At 47.5% G+C, this 20,892-nt stretch overlaps 1 protein-coding gene across 1 annotated transcript; it reads left to right on the forward strand.

The window, feature by feature from the left end:
• Nucleotides 1–9,681: 9,681 nt before the first annotated feature.
• CLEC3B (C-type lectin domain family 3 member B) lies at nucleotides 9,682–14,683 on the forward strand (the record flags this gene model as incomplete). Its single annotated transcript, XM_079538350.1, has 3 exons — nucleotides 9,682–9,787; nucleotides 13,008–13,106; nucleotides 14,283–14,683. The coding sequence occupies 3 exons, from the start codon at nucleotides 9,682–9,684 to the stop codon at nucleotides 14,681–14,683; spliced, it is 606 nt and encodes a 201-aa protein (XP_079394476.1).
• Nucleotides 14,684–20,892: the final 6,209 nt, after the last annotated feature.

Here is a 20,892-nt window from a genome sequence, read left to right on the forward strand (position 1 = left end):
GTTTTTATTAAATGTTCAAAACTGTTTTTAACCAGTTGTGCAAATCTTGTCTGTTTCATATGTAGAGAAAGGATGTTTTTGTTGCAGTACGTAGCTTCCAACTAAGAGGCTTTAGAAGTGTTACTGAGCTGAAAGAAAGTGATAGTTAGATGTGAAGGGCAAATGGGGGATGCTTACCATATGGGTAATTGCCTGCACCTAGGATGCACACCCACAGTTGATGCAATAGCACGGGAAGTGCTCAAGTCTGTTTTCAAGGGTGACTGATGTTGGTTCCGCTTAATTCAGTTCGCATGTGCTCCACTTCTGCAGACCAGCTGTTGAGTTTGAGAGCATCTGTGGGGGTGTCCTTGGTACAGCACAAGCCAGGTTTTGGGCCTCTTAGAACTTCTTTGTTCATCAGCCAGATAATTCATATTAATGGGAGAAAGAAAGTGTTACTTAATGAAAGTCTTCCTTCAAATTATCTTGCATTTCTTTCAGTAAAAAGAAGTTAGATTTTACTATAAATGCAATATGCTCACAAGCTTCTAAATCCTATTTTAAAATAAGATATTTTATTAAATAAAACTCCATCTGTCCCTCTTGCCAGCAGATGCAATAGCCTGGGTGAAACCTCTTATGGTGGAGAAGGGGCACAGCTAAGGTTGAAGGGAAAATAATACATTTTTCTGAGTTTGCTAGTTCAGCTGGAAAAGCATAGTGGCTGTGAGTAATGATCCTTAAGGTCATGGGGCAGCCGTGCTACAGGGCTAAAGCCTCACTTCTGCTATTGCCCTACAGAGGCATGTGAGAGAATGCAGGTTTTTTGCTTCACTGGACTGGAGCTGGAGTGAACAGGGAGGCAGTTGTACAGCTTGTAACAAGAGGAAAACTCTTGTTATTCTGCTTTGTTTTCACAAAGATTGGAATACATCAAAGCTGGGAAATACAGGAGAAAATGCCAGATAACGTGTGCAGTTGAGTTGTTTCACCAGATCCTCAAAGCAGTGGATGCCTGCATCAGTTGGCTTGTACAGAAAAGAGCAAGAGCTGTTCCTCCTGCATGATAGGAAGAGATGACAGATTGGAGAACTTGGAGGAAAAGTTAAATTATAAGAAGGGGTTTCAGCTGCGTTAGAAGGTTCCTTAAAGCATGTTATAACAAAAGCTACAGCAGTAATCCCAAAATCCTTTACCTTTTAGTCAAGCAGCTTTTTCTCAGTTTCCTGTTGTAATTTCCTAATACCAGATGTAGAAAATTTCTTGACTGGAACATGTTTGCTGAAGGGAAGGTGAGCTGATTATAGTGCAAAACAACTATGCTCACATTAAAACAGCAATCTCAAAATCTCTTCAGTCCTTTTCCTAGAGCTTGGTAAGATAATTATTCAAGGTGAAGTGCAGTGCTGCTGTGTATGTCAGATACGTGCAGCCCATACCATAATGAGCAAGTAGAAAAATTCCACAACATTTGCCCAAGATGCCTTGTTTCAAATAGTTTGGAGGTTCTTCTCTGCACTTGAAGTAATGGGTTTGGTAAGTTATGATAACAAGAGACAAGAAGTGATTATGATTATGTAGATCATCATACTCCATTAGAGTTATTTTGTGTGGAGCAAAGACTAACCTGACATAAGTTTTATGGTAGGTGTGTTTTATTCCTCGCCATGCAAAGCTACTTCTGGAAAGAAAGAAAACTGAAGGGGAAAAAAAAAAAAACTCCAACCACTTACAGTACCTTAGACATATCACAGGCAGTTTTTGTTTGGTTGTGTATTGTTTAATGTTTCAAAAAATGGTTAATGTAAATGAGGATTGCAAGTCTTAAACCGCAGCTGTTCTCTGCAGAGCTGTTGCCTGTTCTATTACAAACTTGTGATCATGTACCAGAAGGCTGCCTGGAGTTATTTTCAGGATGCTTTTTGTAACACTGTAGAGTAGTGTATTTCTAGCAGCCATCCAGCTGAAGGGACTAAAGACTTTCTACAAATTACCATCGATAGTCATAGCTTCACTAGTGGTGATAGGATGCTTCCTTGCCCCTCTCCTGGTCTTTTTCATGTTAAATTAGTTGTTAGAAAGACTGGGAGAAAAAAGAAACCCCAACACAGCTCAAGTGGGTTAACTGATCTGTCCATGGAGGCGAATATACATGCATTCCTTCTGCTCTCCTCACTAGAGAAAATGGATATTTAGCCTGAGATCTAGGCTCCTTCAACTGTCTTTGTCCTCCCTCCATTCTCTGTAGCTGTGTAAGCAGGCAGAGAACTTTGATGCCTTTGGGCGATCCTTTGTTTGGTCCATGTGCTCCCTAGCTCCCATCTAATGGCATTGAAAAACAGTGGGGTAGAGTGTGACTCCAGTTCAGCCTGGGGCTGCTTCTACCCCTGAGATGTAAATAATGAGCTCAGCCAAAAGCAATACACAGCCGCTAGTCAGTCTCAGCTGCCCCTGGAGATTTACTGCTACCAACTCATAGCCCGAATGGATAAACAAAGCTCAGATAGGGGTGAAAGGGCCTGCAGCTCTCCCAGTTGATACAACATTTGCCAAGAAATCTCTGAGGCTGTGGTTCTCAGGCATGCAAGGGACTATGCTGCCCACTTCTATTTTCTTTGCTCTCTAACTCCTCCCTTCCACCCCAAACAAAAATAGCAATTGGAGATTTTTCATAAAGGCTTCAACTGAGACTGCTCCTGTTCCCATTTGGGCTGGTGGAAAGTTCCATGTGTTGCTGTGCAGATATTGCCACGTTTTCATTGACTTGAGTCCAGTAGAGCTAAAAGGAAACATCTGTGGAGCAGGATAGCTCTGTGTTTGTCCCAGAAATTCAGTGCTTCTGCTGGGAGTGTCAAGCGGCTGAAAGTTGTGTGCTAGAGACCAGGAGTCTGGGGAGTCCTGCTAGGCTTCTGCTTGTGTTACAGAAGCACTGAGCTGCAGGTTACCTCGTGGATGGGGCCAGGCCCCAAGGGGCAGGCGGTGGGTCAGCAACTGTGGCTGGTTTGCTGCTTGCGTTCATTCTGTTGGGTCTGTGCTCTGTGTCACCCTGAAAGTAAACAGACTTACCAAGTCTAGGAAACGTGATCAGCTAATGTTTCACAACTACAGTAGCAGTTCAGTATTGGAATTGTTTAGTTTGGGGTGGAGAAGAGAGCTTGTTGTCTCCTTACAGGGAAACTAAGGCAGTGGGAGGAAAGGGCCCATCCCACCCATAATCAGACTTCATGAAAACTTCCTCCAGCGCAGCCTGACCCTGCTCACACACCCCTTAGTTCCTTCTCAGCTCCTGCCCATTTGCATTCCCTGCAGGTGTGAGTCAGCTGCTGCCACAGAGACTCAACATGGGTGCTCCTATTCACTGTGTCTGGCAGGGGCAGGTATGGCCAGATCTTGCTCCTTGCAGTGCTGCCAGGTGCCTGGTGCTGATTTTGGTTAGAGCTTTGAATGCCCAGTCCCTCTGTTCTCTGTCACCCACAGACTCCTGATCAGTCTCATCCGCAGGACTGACTTCATGCCCTGCACACTCAATGATTAGTGAAAAGAATGGGGATTTTCTGCTACTCACTTTCTAAACCAGTCTTTTCATTACAAACAAGAGAAAAACAGGTAAAATCTTAGTCCATTGGATAGCCATAACCCTACAGAAATACCTCTTGCTATTCAGGCCCATGGCCACAATGTGGTACAGAAATGGCTGTTACCAGCAACAGATTGCAGAGAGCCCATGTCATAAAATCACAGAATGGTTTGGGTTGGAAGGGACCTCAAAGACCACCCTGCTGCAACTCCTTGCTGTGGGCAGGGTTGCCAATCACTAGGTAGCCTGCCTAGGACTCAGTCCGACTGAGCACCTCTAGGGATGGAGCACTGCAGCTTCTCTGGGCAGCCCATCTTTTCTATGCAACAGCAAATGTTGGCATTCCTTCCCAGGACAGTGTTTTTGGATGTTGGTGCCTGAGTTTAAGTGCATCGGCCCACGTATTCTTTAGATGAACTCCAAAGCAAAGATAAAATTTAAACTAAAATATGCATACCAGGCAAGCTGCCCTATGCCTGCCAATAAGATATAGCTCATGTTTTGGCAATTTATTGCATCTCTAATGTGACCTTCAGACTTCATAATATACTGAAAAGATTCCCAGAGGGTGGGATCAACTGATGTAATACGGTTCTTGAGAGCAGTATGAATCAGGAAGTACCACTTGAAAGGCTTCATAGAGGAAGCTATCTCTTGAAATTAACAGGCTAAGAATCTAGAGCCTGATTCTTTTCTTTAATGAAGACCATTAAGTTGGTGTTCTGCTTCCTTTTGAGAGACAAGATACAGATCGATCTGAGATGTCACCATCAAAGGAATGAATGAATGAATGACTAAAAGGACATGACAGCTAAAAAAGTTAATGATTCAAACGTTTGATTTCCAGAACTGCTAAATAAATAAATAGATAAAAGGACCTGAGAATGAAGGAGGTGTTTTACTCAAACATCTTTCCAGACCTGTCTGTGAGCTCCCAACTCATGAACCTATAACTGGTGCTGCCGTCCCCGCTGCCTGCAGTGGGTCCCACCTGGGGTGCCGGCCCGTCCCCTGCCTGTGCCTGGTGAGAGCTGCAGGTGCCATTGGGGCAGGACGGGGCTGCCCCTGCACGGCTGCTGCGAGGGATGAGGTGAGGAGGGCCCGAGGAGCTGCCGCTCTGCTGCCTGTGGGTGCTGTGCTGGGCCGGGTGTAAATTTGGGACTTGTGTGAGGTGGAGGAGCAGAGGCAGCAGCCGAGGGAGGGGGCCAGAGGCTGGCACGTTTCTCTGTGCGCTGCTGCAGCAGGTCTGGCAGGATTGCAGCAGCGCCGGCGTGGATGGTGGCTTGCTCTCTGCAAAAGAAATATGACGGAAACATTTGGTTTGCTCTTCAGAAGAAGTAGTTAATGAATCTTTTTCTTCTTTTATCCATGCTGGAGCAGTGTCCCAAATTGTTCCTTCTCATCCTGTCCTGGAGGATGAGAAGGGAAGCCTGAGGACTCAACCAGCTTCTCTGGCTCAGAAACAGAAGATGTTTCTGATTCAGGTGGTTCAATTTTAATTTTTCTTGTCTCTGCTTAACAGAAATTCTCACACAGACACATTTCTGTGATGAGCCATCTTTGCCCTCGCAGTCAGCAAGTGAAATCCAGTGGAACTGTCAGGGACTTCTGTTGGGAGATGCTCAAATGTCACCGCGATGCCCACATGTCATTACGTCACTGGGTGATGCCCAGGGCCTGGCTGGTTGCAGCAGCAAGAGGAGATGTAACTGACCAGCACTTGTTGCTGGTCCTGCACAGAGCCATGGGTGTTTGAACTTGAGTCCAGAAACAAAGAAAACTGTATTTAAAGAGTTGAAGGAGTGTTTGAACAGGACTCTCAGACACAAGGTTTGGATTTGGGGTGGTCCAGTGTGAAGCCAAGAGCTGGACTCTGTAATCGTTGTGGGCGCCTTCCATCTCAGGAAATTCTGTGACTCTGTGACCTGACCTCAGTCACAGTGGCCTGGTTTCCCAGCCATCAGCATTTCCCGTGAGTTTCATGGGCTTGCAAGTAGGAGAAGGCCAAACTGAAAGCTAGGCACTTCTCTCTATAGAGAGTGTGGTGCTTTTGCTTTTCCTTTAATTAGCTGCATTCCTAGCTGTCTCCTAAAATATGTTTTTGCCATTCTTGCAAAACAACACTTGACTATTTGATGTGCTGCTGTTAACGACTCCCCAGCGATAGTTCCAAGCTCAGTTTTACTCATTGGAGCACTTTAATAAGGCTGAGGTTTTCTTACAAGCTCTATAAGCATCTCTGTTGTCATCCTGCTGATTAAGATCAGCGATACAGGCACCCTGGAGTTCTTATATCATGTCACTTGTAGCTCAGATTTGATCTCCCTGCTTTAGACTTTAACAATTATAGCAGCTTTGCTAATACTGTGGGAGGGGAAGAAGGAAATGCAATCTCAGCCACTTCCTGATGCAGCCAATATGTCTCCCAGCTGTCACCACGGGAGCACAGCTGTGCCAGCTCCGTGCAGGTGTTGGAGGCACGGAGAGCCACCAAACTGTCCTCTCCTGTCACCAGAGTGCTCTCACAGCATGTGGTCTCACTGCGTTTTGGCAAATCGTAAATTTAGGTATTGCCAGGGTTGGGAACCTGTGTGCTGAAAAGTCCTGAATGAGGTCCTGCTTCTCTTCCTTCCCTCAACTTTGATCTGATAAGGCTTTTTAAGCACACGCATTGCTTTCTTCCCACTGTTCAATCATGCAGCTTTTTCTCTGAATTCACAAAGTTCATAGAAATTCTCTTAAAACCCCCTAATTCAGCATTGGCAGCTACATGGAAGCAAACCAGTTACTCAACGATGGCGAAGACACGCAACCACACTATAAGCTGGCAGAATGGCTGTCTGCTTCCCAGTCCCAAAATACTGACTTTCACTTTGGCAATGTCTTCACTTCTGCTGATAGTGAGATGGCTATGAATGATTGGCAGAAAGAAAAGTAATGAAGACGGATGGGTCACCCCCTGTCCCGGTGGAGTCTGCATACTCTGAGCAGAAGAGGGGGTGAGTCCTTTGGAGCAGCTCCTTTTGGAAATGGGAAGATGGCAGAGCAGCTCCTGGCACATGAACTCAAGTGGTTTGGCTTTAATTCTGTTCAGTTTAAGGCCTGAGAATCTCTTTTAGCACAGATTTTCTGAACTGTTGCCCCTAGAGTGTACAGGGTATGGAAAAGCTCCCTCCTTAGGCTCAAGGCCAGTTTCCAAGTACTGGTACCAGAGAGAACGTTTTGGCAAAGTGCTGACTCCTTCATTTTCCCCATCATTGTCCTTATGAAAACCACCCTTTCCTGAAGCATTATCGTGTTCCTTCTCTTGAAACAATGATCCATAGATTCAGCTCTTTCCATTTTAACCTGTTCCGATGTTGTTTACGCTGGCGGAAATCAGGACCAATGCCAGCACAAGTTCACAAGGTGGCTAACACCAGAGATTTTCCTCTGCTCTCCCACATCCTCAGAATACATTTTTACTGTCCACCACTGTTTCTCTTCTGTTCCTTCCTGAGGTTGTTTCATGGCCCATGCATGAAGATGCTTTCAAGTCTCCACCATGCAGGACACCTCCCAGAGGAGAGGGGCTGCAGCCTTTCTGTGCTCCTGCTGCCCTGCGAGGAGAGAGCATGGCTTGGCATTGCTGCAGCCTGCCTTTGGGCTGGTAGCTTAGCCTTGGCAGCCAGGGCCGGTGATTGCCTATCTTGATAATAACCGTGTGAAAGCTGTTATCTAGTCCACCCTTCTACCTTCCAGCCATTGTGTGGTGGCACTCGTGCATTACTTGGCTTGGCAATCTCCACTCATTTCCTCGGAGCTGGATCAAAATCGCCTCTGATCTCGCTGCCCATTTCCTTGCCCAGCTGGGCACAAAATCACAGGTCTGCATCATTGCCAGGAGCATCCAGCTTCCTTCCATGGGCTCCTTCCAGCCACTGTTTTGCTGGCTGAACCCTCTCCAAATACAGCATCTCAACCTACTTACTGGGTTTCCCAGAGCCACGTAAGCCTCTGCAGTCTTTGGGCAGTCTTCCTAAGCACGCTTTCTTTTGCTCTTTCTTTTTACCTCAGACCGGTCTCCTTACAGCTAACAGGAGTTGTTTTCTGTCTGACTGCAGACCCATCTTGAAACAAGAGAGAAGAGTGCTTTTACTGGAAAGTGGAATTCTGAATTCCAGGTTATATATATACATAGTATGGACAATGAAATTGGTTTCTTGGCATCTTCTTACATTCCTCCTTCTGGTTAGCTCTTCTGTGAATTACCTACCGCTCCCTTCCACAAGTCCCACTCCTCCTTCCCTCTCATTATCTGTGCTTAATGAGGCTCCCAGCTGTGGCTCTTCTTGCTGCTTCACTTTCAGCTTTCAGCCTGAAAGGGGAAAGATTCCAGTGGCCAAAACCTCATCATCTTGCAGTTGTATTAGTTCATCTAATGAAGAGGATTACCTCTACCCACCTCCATTACATAACATATGTGAGTCACCCAGAGCTCAGAAGTGTTCTATCTGGCTGAGGTGCCAGCACACAAAAGGCCATTGATGTCCCTGTTATTTAATGGGAGCCTCAGGCCTCAGCAGAAGCCCAGACAGGGTGTGCACTTCGTGTGGGCAAGAACCCTCCAGCCTATACAATGCCCTTCCTCACAAGCATCCCAGTCCTGGACCTGCTACAGCAGCCTATGAGCTTTCTACTGTTGAGTGCGTTCATGTGAGCTTAGGAACCTTTAGCCTCTGTCAAATAGGTCTCATAGAGACGAGCTTTTTGAGCCTCCAAGAAAAGCAAAAGTGACATTTGGCATTCATGGCAGGTGGAAGTCCCCCCTGTGGCGAACCTGGTAAAAACCTGGTACCTGCTGGCTGCTGCAGGAGGGATCCGTTTGCTGCAAACCACACGTTGAGATGGTGTTGGCTAAAAACCTTTCCCTTCAGGAAGCACAGCCATCTAAATCGTGTGGGCAGGGATCAGGTGGCCACACACCCGAGTTGTGTTTCACAGAGAGCGTTTCAGTTTTTTCCCTGTGTGGCAGAACATGAATCAGAGAAATGACAGGCGAGCAAATCTGCAGCCAAGGAAAACTGGGAGGTGCTGAGCTAACCAAAAGCCTTTTTGGATAGGGAGATGCTGCTCGAGTGTCAAGAGAAGGGAACACACGTGGGTGTGAAGATGTTTGGCACCTCCGGGGCTCCATCCTCCTTTGGGAGAGGCCAGGAAGGAGAAATACCCCCAAATATTTGTTCTCTTGCTTGAGTCTGAGTGGGATTGTGTGCGTGTGTGTTTGCAGTAACAGGGAGTGAAGATCAAACCCATTTCCTTGGCTTTGAAGTTTGGGCTGCTGCTGAGCTCTGTTCAGGTAGGAGTGAGGGCTTTGCCTGCTCAGCACAGGAGCTAGGCAGTGTAAGAGCTCAGCCAAACTAAATCAACAGCAGGTCTTTTTCCATACACAGCCCTTTTTATCTCAGATCTTTTATGTGCATACAACTCTAGTGGTTCCCAGTGTGTTGGGCAGCATCTTGCTTTTTGTTTTTGTTTTTCTGAAAGGATTTCAGTTAATGATAGCTGCACAAAGCACTTGTCCTTCTCTCCATATGTGAATTCATTCCACTTGCTGGGATATTCCTGTTCCTCCCACAGAAAGGACTCCAGAACAACTGCAGCTCCCCAAAAACCCTGCAGTAATTTGGGCTTAGGCCACAGAACTGCCCTGAAGTCACCCTGACTGAAGTAACCCAGATTCTGAGTGAAACGAGGGGAGAAATGTTGGGGGCTTTGCGATTCACAGTGCCACTGCCATCACTGAAACGTGAGACCAAGCTCTTGGCGTTGTGCTGAGAGTCATAGGGAGTCATTCCAGCTGTACGCCCAGCCGTTCCCTTAGGTTCAGCTGAATTGTCTCTCGGTACGCTTGTGGGGTTTTTTTTTTTCATGTGCGTGTGTGGTTTTTTTAATCACTTTTTAACAAAAACAAGCGACGAAAGCTGGCTGGGCTGCTCTCAGCATTGGCCGGAGCCGCTTGGGCCCTCCCTGCGGCCGCTGGAAGCCGCGAGCAGCCCGGGGCCGGCTTCTTGGCCAGACGCTGCTGATTAAAGCCGGGTGTCGGGCCGAGTCAGTCAGTCCCGCTCAGCTCAGCGCTCGGCATGGCGCTGCGGGCAGCCTGCTTGCTGCTCTGCCTCGTCTCCCTCGCCCACGTCTCCGTCCAGCAGAACGGCAAGGGCAGGCAGAAGCCGGCGGCCTCCAAGAAAGGTAAGGGCCGGGTCTGCGGGATCCTGCCTGGCGTGGGGGGCGGTCGGCACAGTTAGGGGTGCTCTAATGGAGCTTTTAGCTTTTAAAAACCCAAGGAAGTCTCTCTTTTTCTTTTAACGCCTGTAGGGATGCTTTCATAATTTAGAAAGGATGGAGAAGTGGTTTGGGTGGGTTGCTGTACTGAATGCATGCGGTGGGGCAGCCTGAGGGTCAGAGGGCACCGTGTTTTCTGTGTCTTCTGTAAGGCTCTCCCCAAAACTCCCCTCTGCTGCGGTCTCCCTTCCTCCAGCCCCTACCTCTGCTCATTCATTTTCCAGAAGCTAAGTGGCAGCTGTGGCAGGGCTGCAGCCAGGAGCAGGCAGTGGTACATCAGCTATTACAGGCAGCACGGCTCATCATTTTCAAGTGCTTTCCTTCTCATCCCTGCTCTCCGCAGCCCAGAACAGACACCCAGAGCACAGAGCAAGCGGTGAGCTGCTCTGCAGGCACTTTGCTCTCTTAGGAGCAAACGAGAGTGGGAAGGAAGCATCCCAGGAATTTGTTTGGCCCTGCTCTCCCAGCAGCTATTTTTGTCAGATCCCATCCTTGAGAAACTTTTTCTCCCAGTGGAGCTCTCTATGAAATTGGTGCAGATCTGTTTAGTCCACAGCAGTGGTTTCGTCCTGTGTTGTATAGCAAAAATACCACCTTGCATTTCTGGAGTGTAGCAGGAGGGAATCTCATTTCTTAGGGAGATCTTATCTATCACTGGAAGTGATGGGAGCCCCATCTCTTGGGACTCCTCTTCATCGCTTGCCACCTCCAAGCCCTGCTCATGGTAAGGATGGGATGTCACCCTCCTGTCCCCCATCCTTGCTCCTGTCCTGTTTGGCCGCCAGATGAAGGGAATGAAAACCACCAGCAACCACCTTGCACTCCCCCTGCCCTTCACTGGGGTGGCTTGGACAGGGCAAAGTCATGGGAGTGTTGGGGCATTTTGTTGGGTTTGTGTTTCTTAATCTGTGTGGCCACGCCACAAACAGAAGAAATCAATGCTTTGAGCTTAAGCTTTTTCAGCTCTTTTTTCTCTTTTCTTTCTTTGCGCTATTTCTTTTCTTTCCTCATGATGTAATTATTGCTTACATTTGGATCTCCTTCAGAGCAAAAACGGTGCCGTTTCACCAAGAAAAACCCAAAACTACCATTTCAAAAATGCTGAAATAACACATTCACTTTGCTTGTTGTTTTATTCCCCTCTCAAATTGCTCCCAGTAATTGCTCCAGCTGCAGCACTTCAGCAAATCCTCTCCAAACCCCAGTGGGGTGGGGGTTGGCCACAGCTGCAGGGGTGATGCCACTGGGACAGGTCCAGGCTAGGGACCCTTGGCATTGGGGGCCTCCCCTGATCGCAGCCAGGCAGAGTCTATGAGGGCATGGAGGAGCACCTCTGTGTAGCTCCAGCACATATTTGTAAGGTATTTGGAGTCCAGATGCAGGTACTTGCAAATCAGCATGTAGAGGCTGACATGGGCTCTGCTCCTGACTCTACCCCAATTCCCGTGTGATCTCAGAGCCTCAATGTCAGTAAGGAAGAGACTTCAGAAAGTGCCTGCAGACATTTCCAGCAACACAAACCCCATGCAGAGGTTCTCCATCCCCTCCTGTGCTCCAGGAACATGCTGGGCTGAGGCACAGCTTACGCAACATGCCTTTGCAACAAGTAAAATCAGCCCTGAGCCCCCATTTGCAGCCTCAGACACATAAGCATGAAGCTTTCATAACCAGAGCATCACAGCCCATCTCTTTCTGCAATTCCCTTCTCTTCTTGTCCCTGTTCTCAGCCTTTCTGCTCAGGGGTGGCCACCCCAGGACTTGCTCTGGCTCCCAGGTACAGCATTGCCACGCTGTTGGCTTCAGCAGCCCCAAAACCAACTGCAACAGCTTTGATCACAGCTTACAGAGATGAGCTTTCAGGAAATAAAGGGGCAGAGACAAATACTACTCTTGCTCCCAGGCAGAGCAACAAATGGAACTGCCCTGGCAAGACTCACTGAGTGCCTCACCATGGCCTTTGGATGTTACTTAAACCTGAGGGACATTTGTTCTGCTGGAAAAGAGGCTTATGTGGATAAACAACTGTGCTAATTAGCTGTTTCCCACAAAGTATTTTCATCAAGGCACCAAAATAATACCTAGTGCCTGAATTGCAACTGAACCCATTAAAGTTAATTGAGCAAGGAGGAAAGCAGCTGAAGGCTCTCCTGGTCTGTCTGTGCTTTTGTGTTCATGCCACATGTGATCTTCAAGCTGGTGGTTTTGGTGAGCATCCAAGTTCCTTCCCCACTTGCCTCACTTGATGGCTCAGCTCCCCAGATTCCTGACCCCAAAGGAAGCCTCTCTTGAAGCTTTGTGGGCAAACTGAGGAGTGACAGGTATAGTGCAATGACCACAAATGCCTTTATGTCCCATCTTCCACTTCCTCCATCCCATGCCAGTCCTTCTGTGCAGGAGAAACCAGAGAGGGAAGGGCTGGTGCTAAGCTATATGTTGGTGACCTTTCTGGTAACAGCATGATCCATGATACAGGACTCCATTTAATGCTAGCAAAATCTTTCTAAAGGGTCGAGTTTCTTGCAGCTCATTCACCTCACTGTGTCTTAGCAGATATCACTGTGGTTTGCAGTAGAGGAAAGACTAACTTGACAAAAGAGGCTGCGATGAAAATGTGCTGCACTTCTCACCTAAAAAAGCCACAGATGACACTTTTCACCAGGCAATATCAGTGTGCTTCCCAGAATAATTTTGGGCAGGACTCCCCATGCAATACTAATGTATAGCAGCCCAAATGCTTTAGCTTGAGCAGCTGGCTGCAGTGGTGCTGCTGTCACCACAACTCCCCTGCTGGAAACATCAGGAACATTAAGCCATGGTGCTTGGATCAGCCATGTCATTCACCCAGAGCCAGCAGTCCCAGAACTGGTGCCACCACTGCCCATACTTGAATCCAGGAATTGGTGGTTAACGAGTGAGGAGAGCAATGCCCCAAAATCAGGCTGAGGGACGTGGGCTGATGGTGCAATCAGACTAGTGATTAAATGCTATCTGATGGACTGTGGGAATCATTTTTGCCTTTCTTTGTGGGCAGGGAACTGGGGACTTTTGATGATAGGAACAGCTGCCTCCAGCTGCCTCCTTTGGGGCTGTGGTGGATGTTTATGCTCTCTCTGGATTTCTCCAACAGATGGTGTGAGCCTCAAAATGATTGAAGACCTGAAGGCCATGATTGACAACATCTCTCAGGAGGTTGCTCTACTGAAGGAGAAGCAAGCACTTCAGACAGGTAAAGGACTCCTTGAAGAAGGCTTGGCTTTTTCTTATAGAGTAAGAGGTGCTTTTAAAGCAGTTACCATTGTTCCGTGTGATGTTGACAAGGGATACCCAAGCAGGCCATGATGATGTGTCCGTCACATGGAGCAAACTGGGGATCAAAGCACAGCGTGGTCTCTCTGCAGCTCCTCCAGGCACAGGAAGTGCCTCAGGCAGTTAATGACAAGCGTGCAGCATATGGCCCCTTTATGCCTTACAGCTTCCCATTTGCAGAGCTATTGATATTTCTGTGATTCTAAGCCAGATGTTCATTTTCCATCACGAATCAGCAAGACAGCTGATAGATTATGCTCCACTTCAGTCAAATGAGCTTTATTCTTTGCCTCAGGCTTTTGTCTGAAGCCTGGGGAGCTGGTTACCTAATCCCTCATACATTCCATGCCCAGGCAACCTTGATGGGGGTTGATCCCCCTATGCCTTATGTGACAGGCATGGAGTACAGGACCCAAAATTTCTTTTTCCAGATGTGCTCCATGGTTATCCTGTGCAAATTCCATGACACCAGTAGGATGTGCAGAACACGAAACAGAAATGCACTAAAAGTGCAAGTTAAGGAGAATTTTCTCCCTAAAAGAAAAGAAACACAAGCAAAATCAAGGCTTTAGATCCAAGCTCAGTCATTGAAATGTAAGCAGTCTGGATATTAATGCATAGCTCTGATTAGCTATTCTTTGGATGGAGTACCCTGCATTCTCAGGGCTTAAAGCTTAAAAATTAAAAAGTTGCTATTCTTAACAATGAAATCAGAGGCAAGTACCTCCACCTCTGCAAACACAACACTTCTGATCAAAACCTATTAAAAAAGACATTTTCTTCACTCTTGTGTAATCAAGATGGTTGAACTGCAATTGCAGGCTGCTGGCTGCTTTTCCATAAATGCTCCAGCCCCCAGCACAGATACGTTGTACCCCAAGGAGCTCAATCCAGAGAGCGTAGCCTCAACTTGAGCACACTAAGGATGGGATCACCCCTGGGATCTTTCTGGGAGGCTGTTTCCAAATAGGGAGGCCATGTTGTTCCCGTGACAACGAGGGGCCCTGAGGGATGCACATGCTGTGCTTGCTGGATGTCCATTTTAAACCCAATTCTCTTGTTGTCTCTCTGTTCCGTTCACGTGGCAACTTCTCAGTCTGCCTGAAAGGCACCAAAATTCACCTGAAGTGCTTCCTGGCGTTCTCTGAGAGCAAGACATACCACGAAGCCAGCGAGCACTGCATCTTGCAGGGCGGCACGCTGGGCACGCCGCAGGGTGGAGAGGAGAACGACGCGCTCTACGACTACATGCGAAAGAGCATCGGGAACGAGGCAGAGATCTGGTTGGGCCTCAACGACATGGCAGCCGAGGGCAAGTGGGTTGACATGACGGGTGGCCCCATCCGCTACAAGAACTGGGAGACCGAGATCACCACCCAGCCCGATGGCGGCAAGCTGGAAAACTGCGCGGCCTTGTCAGGGGTGGCGGTGGGCAAGTGGTTTGACAAGCGGTGCAAGGAGCAGCTGCCCTACGTCTGCCAGTTCATGATCGTGTAGCGGGGCTCTGTCGAGCTGTAGGATGGCTCCGTGCACGCCACACACCCGCACGCACCTCCACGTAGCGCCGCGACCGGGGCAGCCGCCATGGCCTGGTATCAGGTCGGAGCTGCGCTGCCTTTCACTTGGCTGCATCCAGCCCCATTTGCATCCCTCTCCCTATGGCATGATGTATAGATATATTTTTGTACACGGGGAACTGATGAGGTGGTTTCGATGAAGACCCGGTGTGACAGCCCAGCCTCATCAATGGCCACATAGGCTGCCTGGGCTGCCTCTCCGCAGCCTCCATTGCCACTTTGCTGAACCTTGCTGGGACACGGCAGTGCCAGCCTGTGCCTTCTCCTCTGGCTTTGCTCCCCTGCAGGCCCTGGCACAGGGATCGGGATCTTGTCTCAGAGAGCAGAGCGTGTTATTTCTGCTTTGTGCTTAGAGCCGTTGGCCTTGTACCCAAGCACTGTTGGAGCTGTTGGCCCAGTGTCACGCTGCTCAAGGGGCTGGCATGCTGAGAGGAAAAGTGTCTTTCCCACAGGCATTCCCCTTTTTTTGATCCTTTTCTCATCAGTCAGAAGAAAGTGCTTCATTTATCTCAGTGAGGGAGCTAGCCCCAGCGTCAGATCTTTCAAAATTCCTGCCATAAGCTTTATTTATCCTCCTGTACCACGCAGGAAGCAATGATCACTTGCAGTATACTCAGTCAAATATATTCTTGGGAGCAGGTGAAGGTTTTAGGTAAACAAAAAATCTGCAACACTATCTGGTAATATGCTACTCTATAGAAGGCAGCTAGCTACCAAAAGTAAATCCCAACAAGTCTGACTTTAGCCACTTCAGGAGTTTTAGGGCCTGCATTAGTGATGAATTACTCCAGTCCTTGTTGGTCAAGGCCCTGTCCTCAGCAAACACAAATGTGCTGAGTACCACGTGCGCTGGTAAAGCTGAAGACCTGGCCTTGGTAACTTTCTGCTGAGAAAAGGGTTGAAAAAATTGAAATATAAATTGGAATGATGGAAAGGCAATCACAGTCTTGCTGACACTGATTTGCTGACTGCTGGCCAAAGCACACCAGTGGCTCTTTGATGCCCAGTGCTTGGTGCCAGCCCAGTTCTTTGGGTTACACATCCCTAGCATGGCTGGGCAGAGGGCAGCCCACTGGGAATCATGTGTTCATGGGGAGCCCTTAGGAGAAGTGTTTCTATTTGCTGCTTTGCCTAAAACCAGCATGGTGGTGGGGCTTCCAGAATTTCATGTGGGAGAGCCAAGCTGGAGGGTCAAAACACACACACACACACACAGTGCATACTTCCCAGGCTGTCATTATTGCCAAACTTTCTGCTGTTCAGATGAATACGAAATAAAAATATATATAGCTTGCTGAAGGAATGGAGTTGAGTCAGTGTGGTCGGACTGCTTCCTTCTCCTTCGCCCTTCTCTTCAAAACAGCACCAGGGATCTGTCTGAGGGCAGGGGACATCAGAGGCAGAGGGCAAAAGCAGGAAGCAAGGGTCCACTGTTCTGTGACCTCATTTGTAGGATTGTCCCTCCTCTTACCATTCCAGTCAGAGGCAGGGAATCCTTTTACAGGAAAATAACATTTCCTCCCTCCTCTTGCTGCTGGGAATTTTCAGGAGCCAGCCCAGAAGAAAGGTCTTTCCCTTGCCCATGCCCGGCAGCAGTGGCAATGCTGGGGAGGTGGCCCTTCCACACTTACCTACCTCCTCCTTTGTAGCCAGCAGAGCTGTGGCAGCACTAAGCATCCCCCTCCTTCCCTTGCTGAGGTGGTGAGAGTTTCTCCCTCCTCCTCCTTCCCCTCAGTGTCCCCCAAAGACCGCGCAGAGCTGTGGAAGGCAGAGCTTGCCAGCAGGCCAAGGCAGCATCTTATGAGCCAGCTCATCTCCATGCATACTCTCTGGCTCCCTAGGCAGACGATCTCTCCATTGCTGAGATGTCATAGAAAATTTCTGAGATGTCATGTGTATGAAGGCAAAGTAGCAAAGCCCAAAGCCTTGCTGGCTTTGATCTTGATTGCTCGTAAACTGCAAGGTCTTAAAATGCAAATGCGCAGTCAGAGAAATAAAGAGAAGTCTTTCATAATAGCTTAGGAACAAGAGGGACAGTGTGAAAGCCACAGGTCTTGGCAGTGCTGGGCTTTGGGGAAGATGCAGGTGCACGGAGTGTGAACCTTAAAAACAGCCCTAGAGAACAATGCCAAAGGATATTCCCCATGGGAACATTAAGGAGTCAATCTGTCAAAAACTAGTTGCTCTCCTATCTCTCTCTTGCTGCCTGTTTTCACAGCATTCTGCTGCCACCAGGCACTGTCCTTCCCAGATAGTTGGCTCTTCTGGAGTTGAGATGAGCATGGGGAAAGGTGACATGACTCCTGCCATCTTGCTGGACCTGGGACACCGTGCCTCACCTTGTACACTTAGGGGTACACTTAAGAGTTTAAAAGTTCTCTACATGCTGCTCTTTACAATATGAACTATGGATTTTCTTTTAAAAGCTAAAGATGTGCTATTCTTAACACAGGGAGGAGCTGAGATTTTGCATCAGCAGTTTCTTGGTGGCAGACTCTCTGCCAGATTCCTTATCCACAGTACTTCTTTTTGTTCCGAAGGCCAGAATCCACATCTTTCCTCTGTCCTGGCTCCACCTCCTTCTGTCACAGGACTGGGGCATCGAGGCTGCTCTTATGTCTCCAAACCTTACAGCAAGGCCAGATAAACCCCATTAAAATAGCAGTGTGTGGTAAGACCTTTGTCACTCATCAGGCTGTGAACCCACTGCTTGGCAGCCCTATGGGCTGGCAATGACAAGCAGGTCTGAAGGAGCAATGCTTACAAAAGCACTACTTTAGAAGCACTGTCTTATAAAAGAGAACGTCCATCTCAGCCTTCCAGCTCTGACACACATACTGAGCAAGGAGTTCTGCTGCTGCTTCGCCAAGTGTGACCAGAAGATGAAAGCTGAAGCTTCATGTGGCGATTCAGCCAAATCAAAACTGAGAAAAAACTCCACCAAATCCCCCTGGAGAAAACAAGATACATCGTATATTAGATGATCAATCCCTAAACACAACTAACAAGTGGGTGGATGTAGTGAATCAGCCTAACAGCAGTGTCACACTGTTTTGCGTTTAGAGCAGGATTGTCCAGAAGCAGACTAAATTTCATCTCCATCCATGCGCAGCCTGGACGTCGCCTCCATTGTGGGGAAGATTTGGGTCTGCTTTCGAACCCCTTGAGTTCCAAAACCCCTCAAGACAGGGGTCTGAGCCCCAGGCTGCAAGAGAACCATTCGGGTTGCAAAAGACCACTGAGATCACATTGTCCAGCTGCCAACCCACCCCACCATGCCCACTGCCCACGTCCCTCAGTGCCACATCCACACGGTCCTGCAACACCTCCAGGCATGGTGACTGTACCACCTTCCTGGGCAGCCTGTGCCACTGCCTCACTGCTCTTTCTGAGCAGAAATTCTTCCTAAAATCAAACCTGAGCCTCCCCTGGGGCAGCTTGAGGCCATCCCCTCTTGTCTTACCACTTTTACATGGAAGAAGAGTCTGAGCCCTACCTCACCGCAACCTCCTTTTTAGGCAGTTGAAAAGAGCAATAAGGTCTCCCCTGTGTCTCCTGTTCTCCAACTTCTCCACTTGCCTGTGCACCAGCTGGTGCAGAACACACACAGGGAAACTGGCTCCTGTATTCATTCTGTAATATGTCAGAACAGAAAGCCAAATGCTCAAATATGCCTTAAAACAGGCAACTTTTAGGAAATGGTCCAGAAATAGCATCCGTTAGAAACATGGTGAAACAATTGTCTCCATTGAAAAATGAGGACTTGGGAGGAGCTGTGTGGGTGTGGTGCCATGTACCTACAGCTGTTGACTGACAATTTTCTACACTGCCTAGAAACTATGTGCTTTCAAGAAGGAGGCAGAGCAACAGGCAGTGCTTCTTAATGATAAATGAAAACATACCCTCTGGAAAGGAAAGCACAGCATGTCATTGTAGCACGTCCCCCAAGAAAGGGAGTCAAACCTGAAAGCATGCAAATGAGGAAAAAAACTCCTACGTAGCAAATGTGAAAAGCATGAAAACAAGCAAAAATAGTCATTCAGATTTCTTCCTTCTCTTAAATATTTACCTGAATTGTTTTGTTGGCCTAGAGGGAGAATAGTCCGCTTTCAAACCTGCTGGAACTGCAAGTATAAGTAACATCCACAGTCAGAAGTAAAACCACTTCACAACTTCTGTCAAGTGATAAATTCACTCCGAATAGAGAGCACACATCTGTGGAGGAAAAACTGCAGTGAGCAGTGTGTGCATCCAAAAGCAAATCTTTGGTTCCCACGAGGATCAGGGAGCCTCGACGACCTGAGAGGTACATGGAAAGTCCTGATTGTGAGGCCTGGGATGTGGCTGCATCAAGGGCAGCTTTGTGGCTCTTTTCCTCTTTGGGGAAGAATGAGAGAGCCGTCAGGATCTCCTGGGACATCTCCCACTTCAGCTCTCACTTGACCATGTGTGGTCTCATGTGATGGAGCAAGCTGTGTCTGAGCATCAAATAATAATACTTCAGAAGTGAGGTGATACATTATCTTCATTTATATTGACATCATGGTAGCAGGGAAATTTTCCTGTTATAAACACCACAACCCCAACAAGAAACCATTGAACCACTTACTGTTGTGGCTTGCACTTCTCACCAGTGACCCAAACATGCACATAAGAGCACATCACTGGCTAAGCTCCCAACAGCAAAGCAGCTTCTCTAGAAACTCACTGCTATTGACTAAGGAGACGAAGCTACTGACATATCAACATACTTCAGGCTGACCTTGTACTCCACACAGCTGCAACACTCACCAAAGTCCATGCAGGTTTTCCCAGTGTGAAATCCACAGTATTGAATATCTACATACTAGCTAGTAAGATTATCCCTCCCTCTCTTCCCTGCAAGAATACTTGCTCCTGAAATCCTGCGGGAGGCTTCTCAGCTCCACAGCATTGCCGAGGGGTGCTTGTGGATCAGAGAAGCATCAAGAAGGTCTTCTGCTTCTGGATCTTCTCCCAATCACTCCAGTGGAGGCTGTTCCCGTGCAGAAAGCCAAATCGAGTTGGTGGGGCTGCAGAGACCTCTGAAGGATGACACTTAGCCTTTCAGAGTGATGTTCAAATCTTCAGAAGTTCCCAGTGTTATGTTGTCCCACAACGTCAGAGGCAGATGGATGGGGGTAGGGGATGAACCCTCTCTGCAGTATTTCCATTACATTCTGTAGCCATGCAGCAGATGGCAGCAGAGGGGCAGTCTGCCAGAATGGTACCTGCCATGGAAGTGTGTATGAAGCAAAGGTATGCCATTCCATTCCTGCATGCAGGAATGGCACCCATTGATAATCATCATCACTTGCTGAATGTTTATGGAGACCAAACAGTGGATGTGAGCACAGTGGGTTGTGCATTTCACAGTGGTGAGTGACCTAAGAGACAAACCATGCAGGGTTTTTTTTTCTTGCTGGTGAAAAAGCATGGCTAATGGCAGAGACTATGTTGAAAAATAGTGCTTTGTAGCTGAGAATTTTCTCTATCCAATAGTATTATTGTGCTCTTTGTGTCTGTTGTAGTTCCCACCGAAATAAATAAATAAATAAGAAGCACTCGTTTCATAGCAAACCAGGTATTTACACACATGAGAAAGCTGTACACTGACTCCTTCAACTGGTAATATAGTTATGTTTTATTTATTAAAAAAAAATTAAGTCACAACTTCATCTGAGGGAAAAGTAAACTTGAATTTGCGTCTGTACTCTTATTCAAAACATGAAGTAAGCACAGTAGAAGTCAATCTTAGAGTGAAAACAACTGTAAACTGACATTTATATCACCGTACCAAAAGCTGAGTTAAAATAGAACAAAAGGAAAAAAGCACAACAGTGAACAAGCATCATATTCCTCCTTCAAATTTCGAGATGTTGTAAACAAAAGCCTGACCTCTGTTCCCTTTCCATCAGTTGTTTAGAAAGAACATGAACTAGAAGATTTCACCTAAGCAGCTGCAGAAACTGAGCCGGAGGGATGAGACAGCCTTGAGTTGCTCTCAGAAACACATTTCTTTTCAAAGAAAGAAAGAAAGAAAGGAAGAAAGGAAGAAAGGAAGAAAGAAAGAAAGAAAAAAAGAAAGAACAAAAGAAAAGGAAGAAGCAT

This window comes from Tetrao urogallus (genome assembly GCF_951394365.1).
Source record: "Tetrao urogallus genome assembly, chromosome: 7".
NCBI lineage: Eukaryota > Metazoa > Chordata > Aves > Galliformes > Phasianidae > Tetrao > Tetrao urogallus.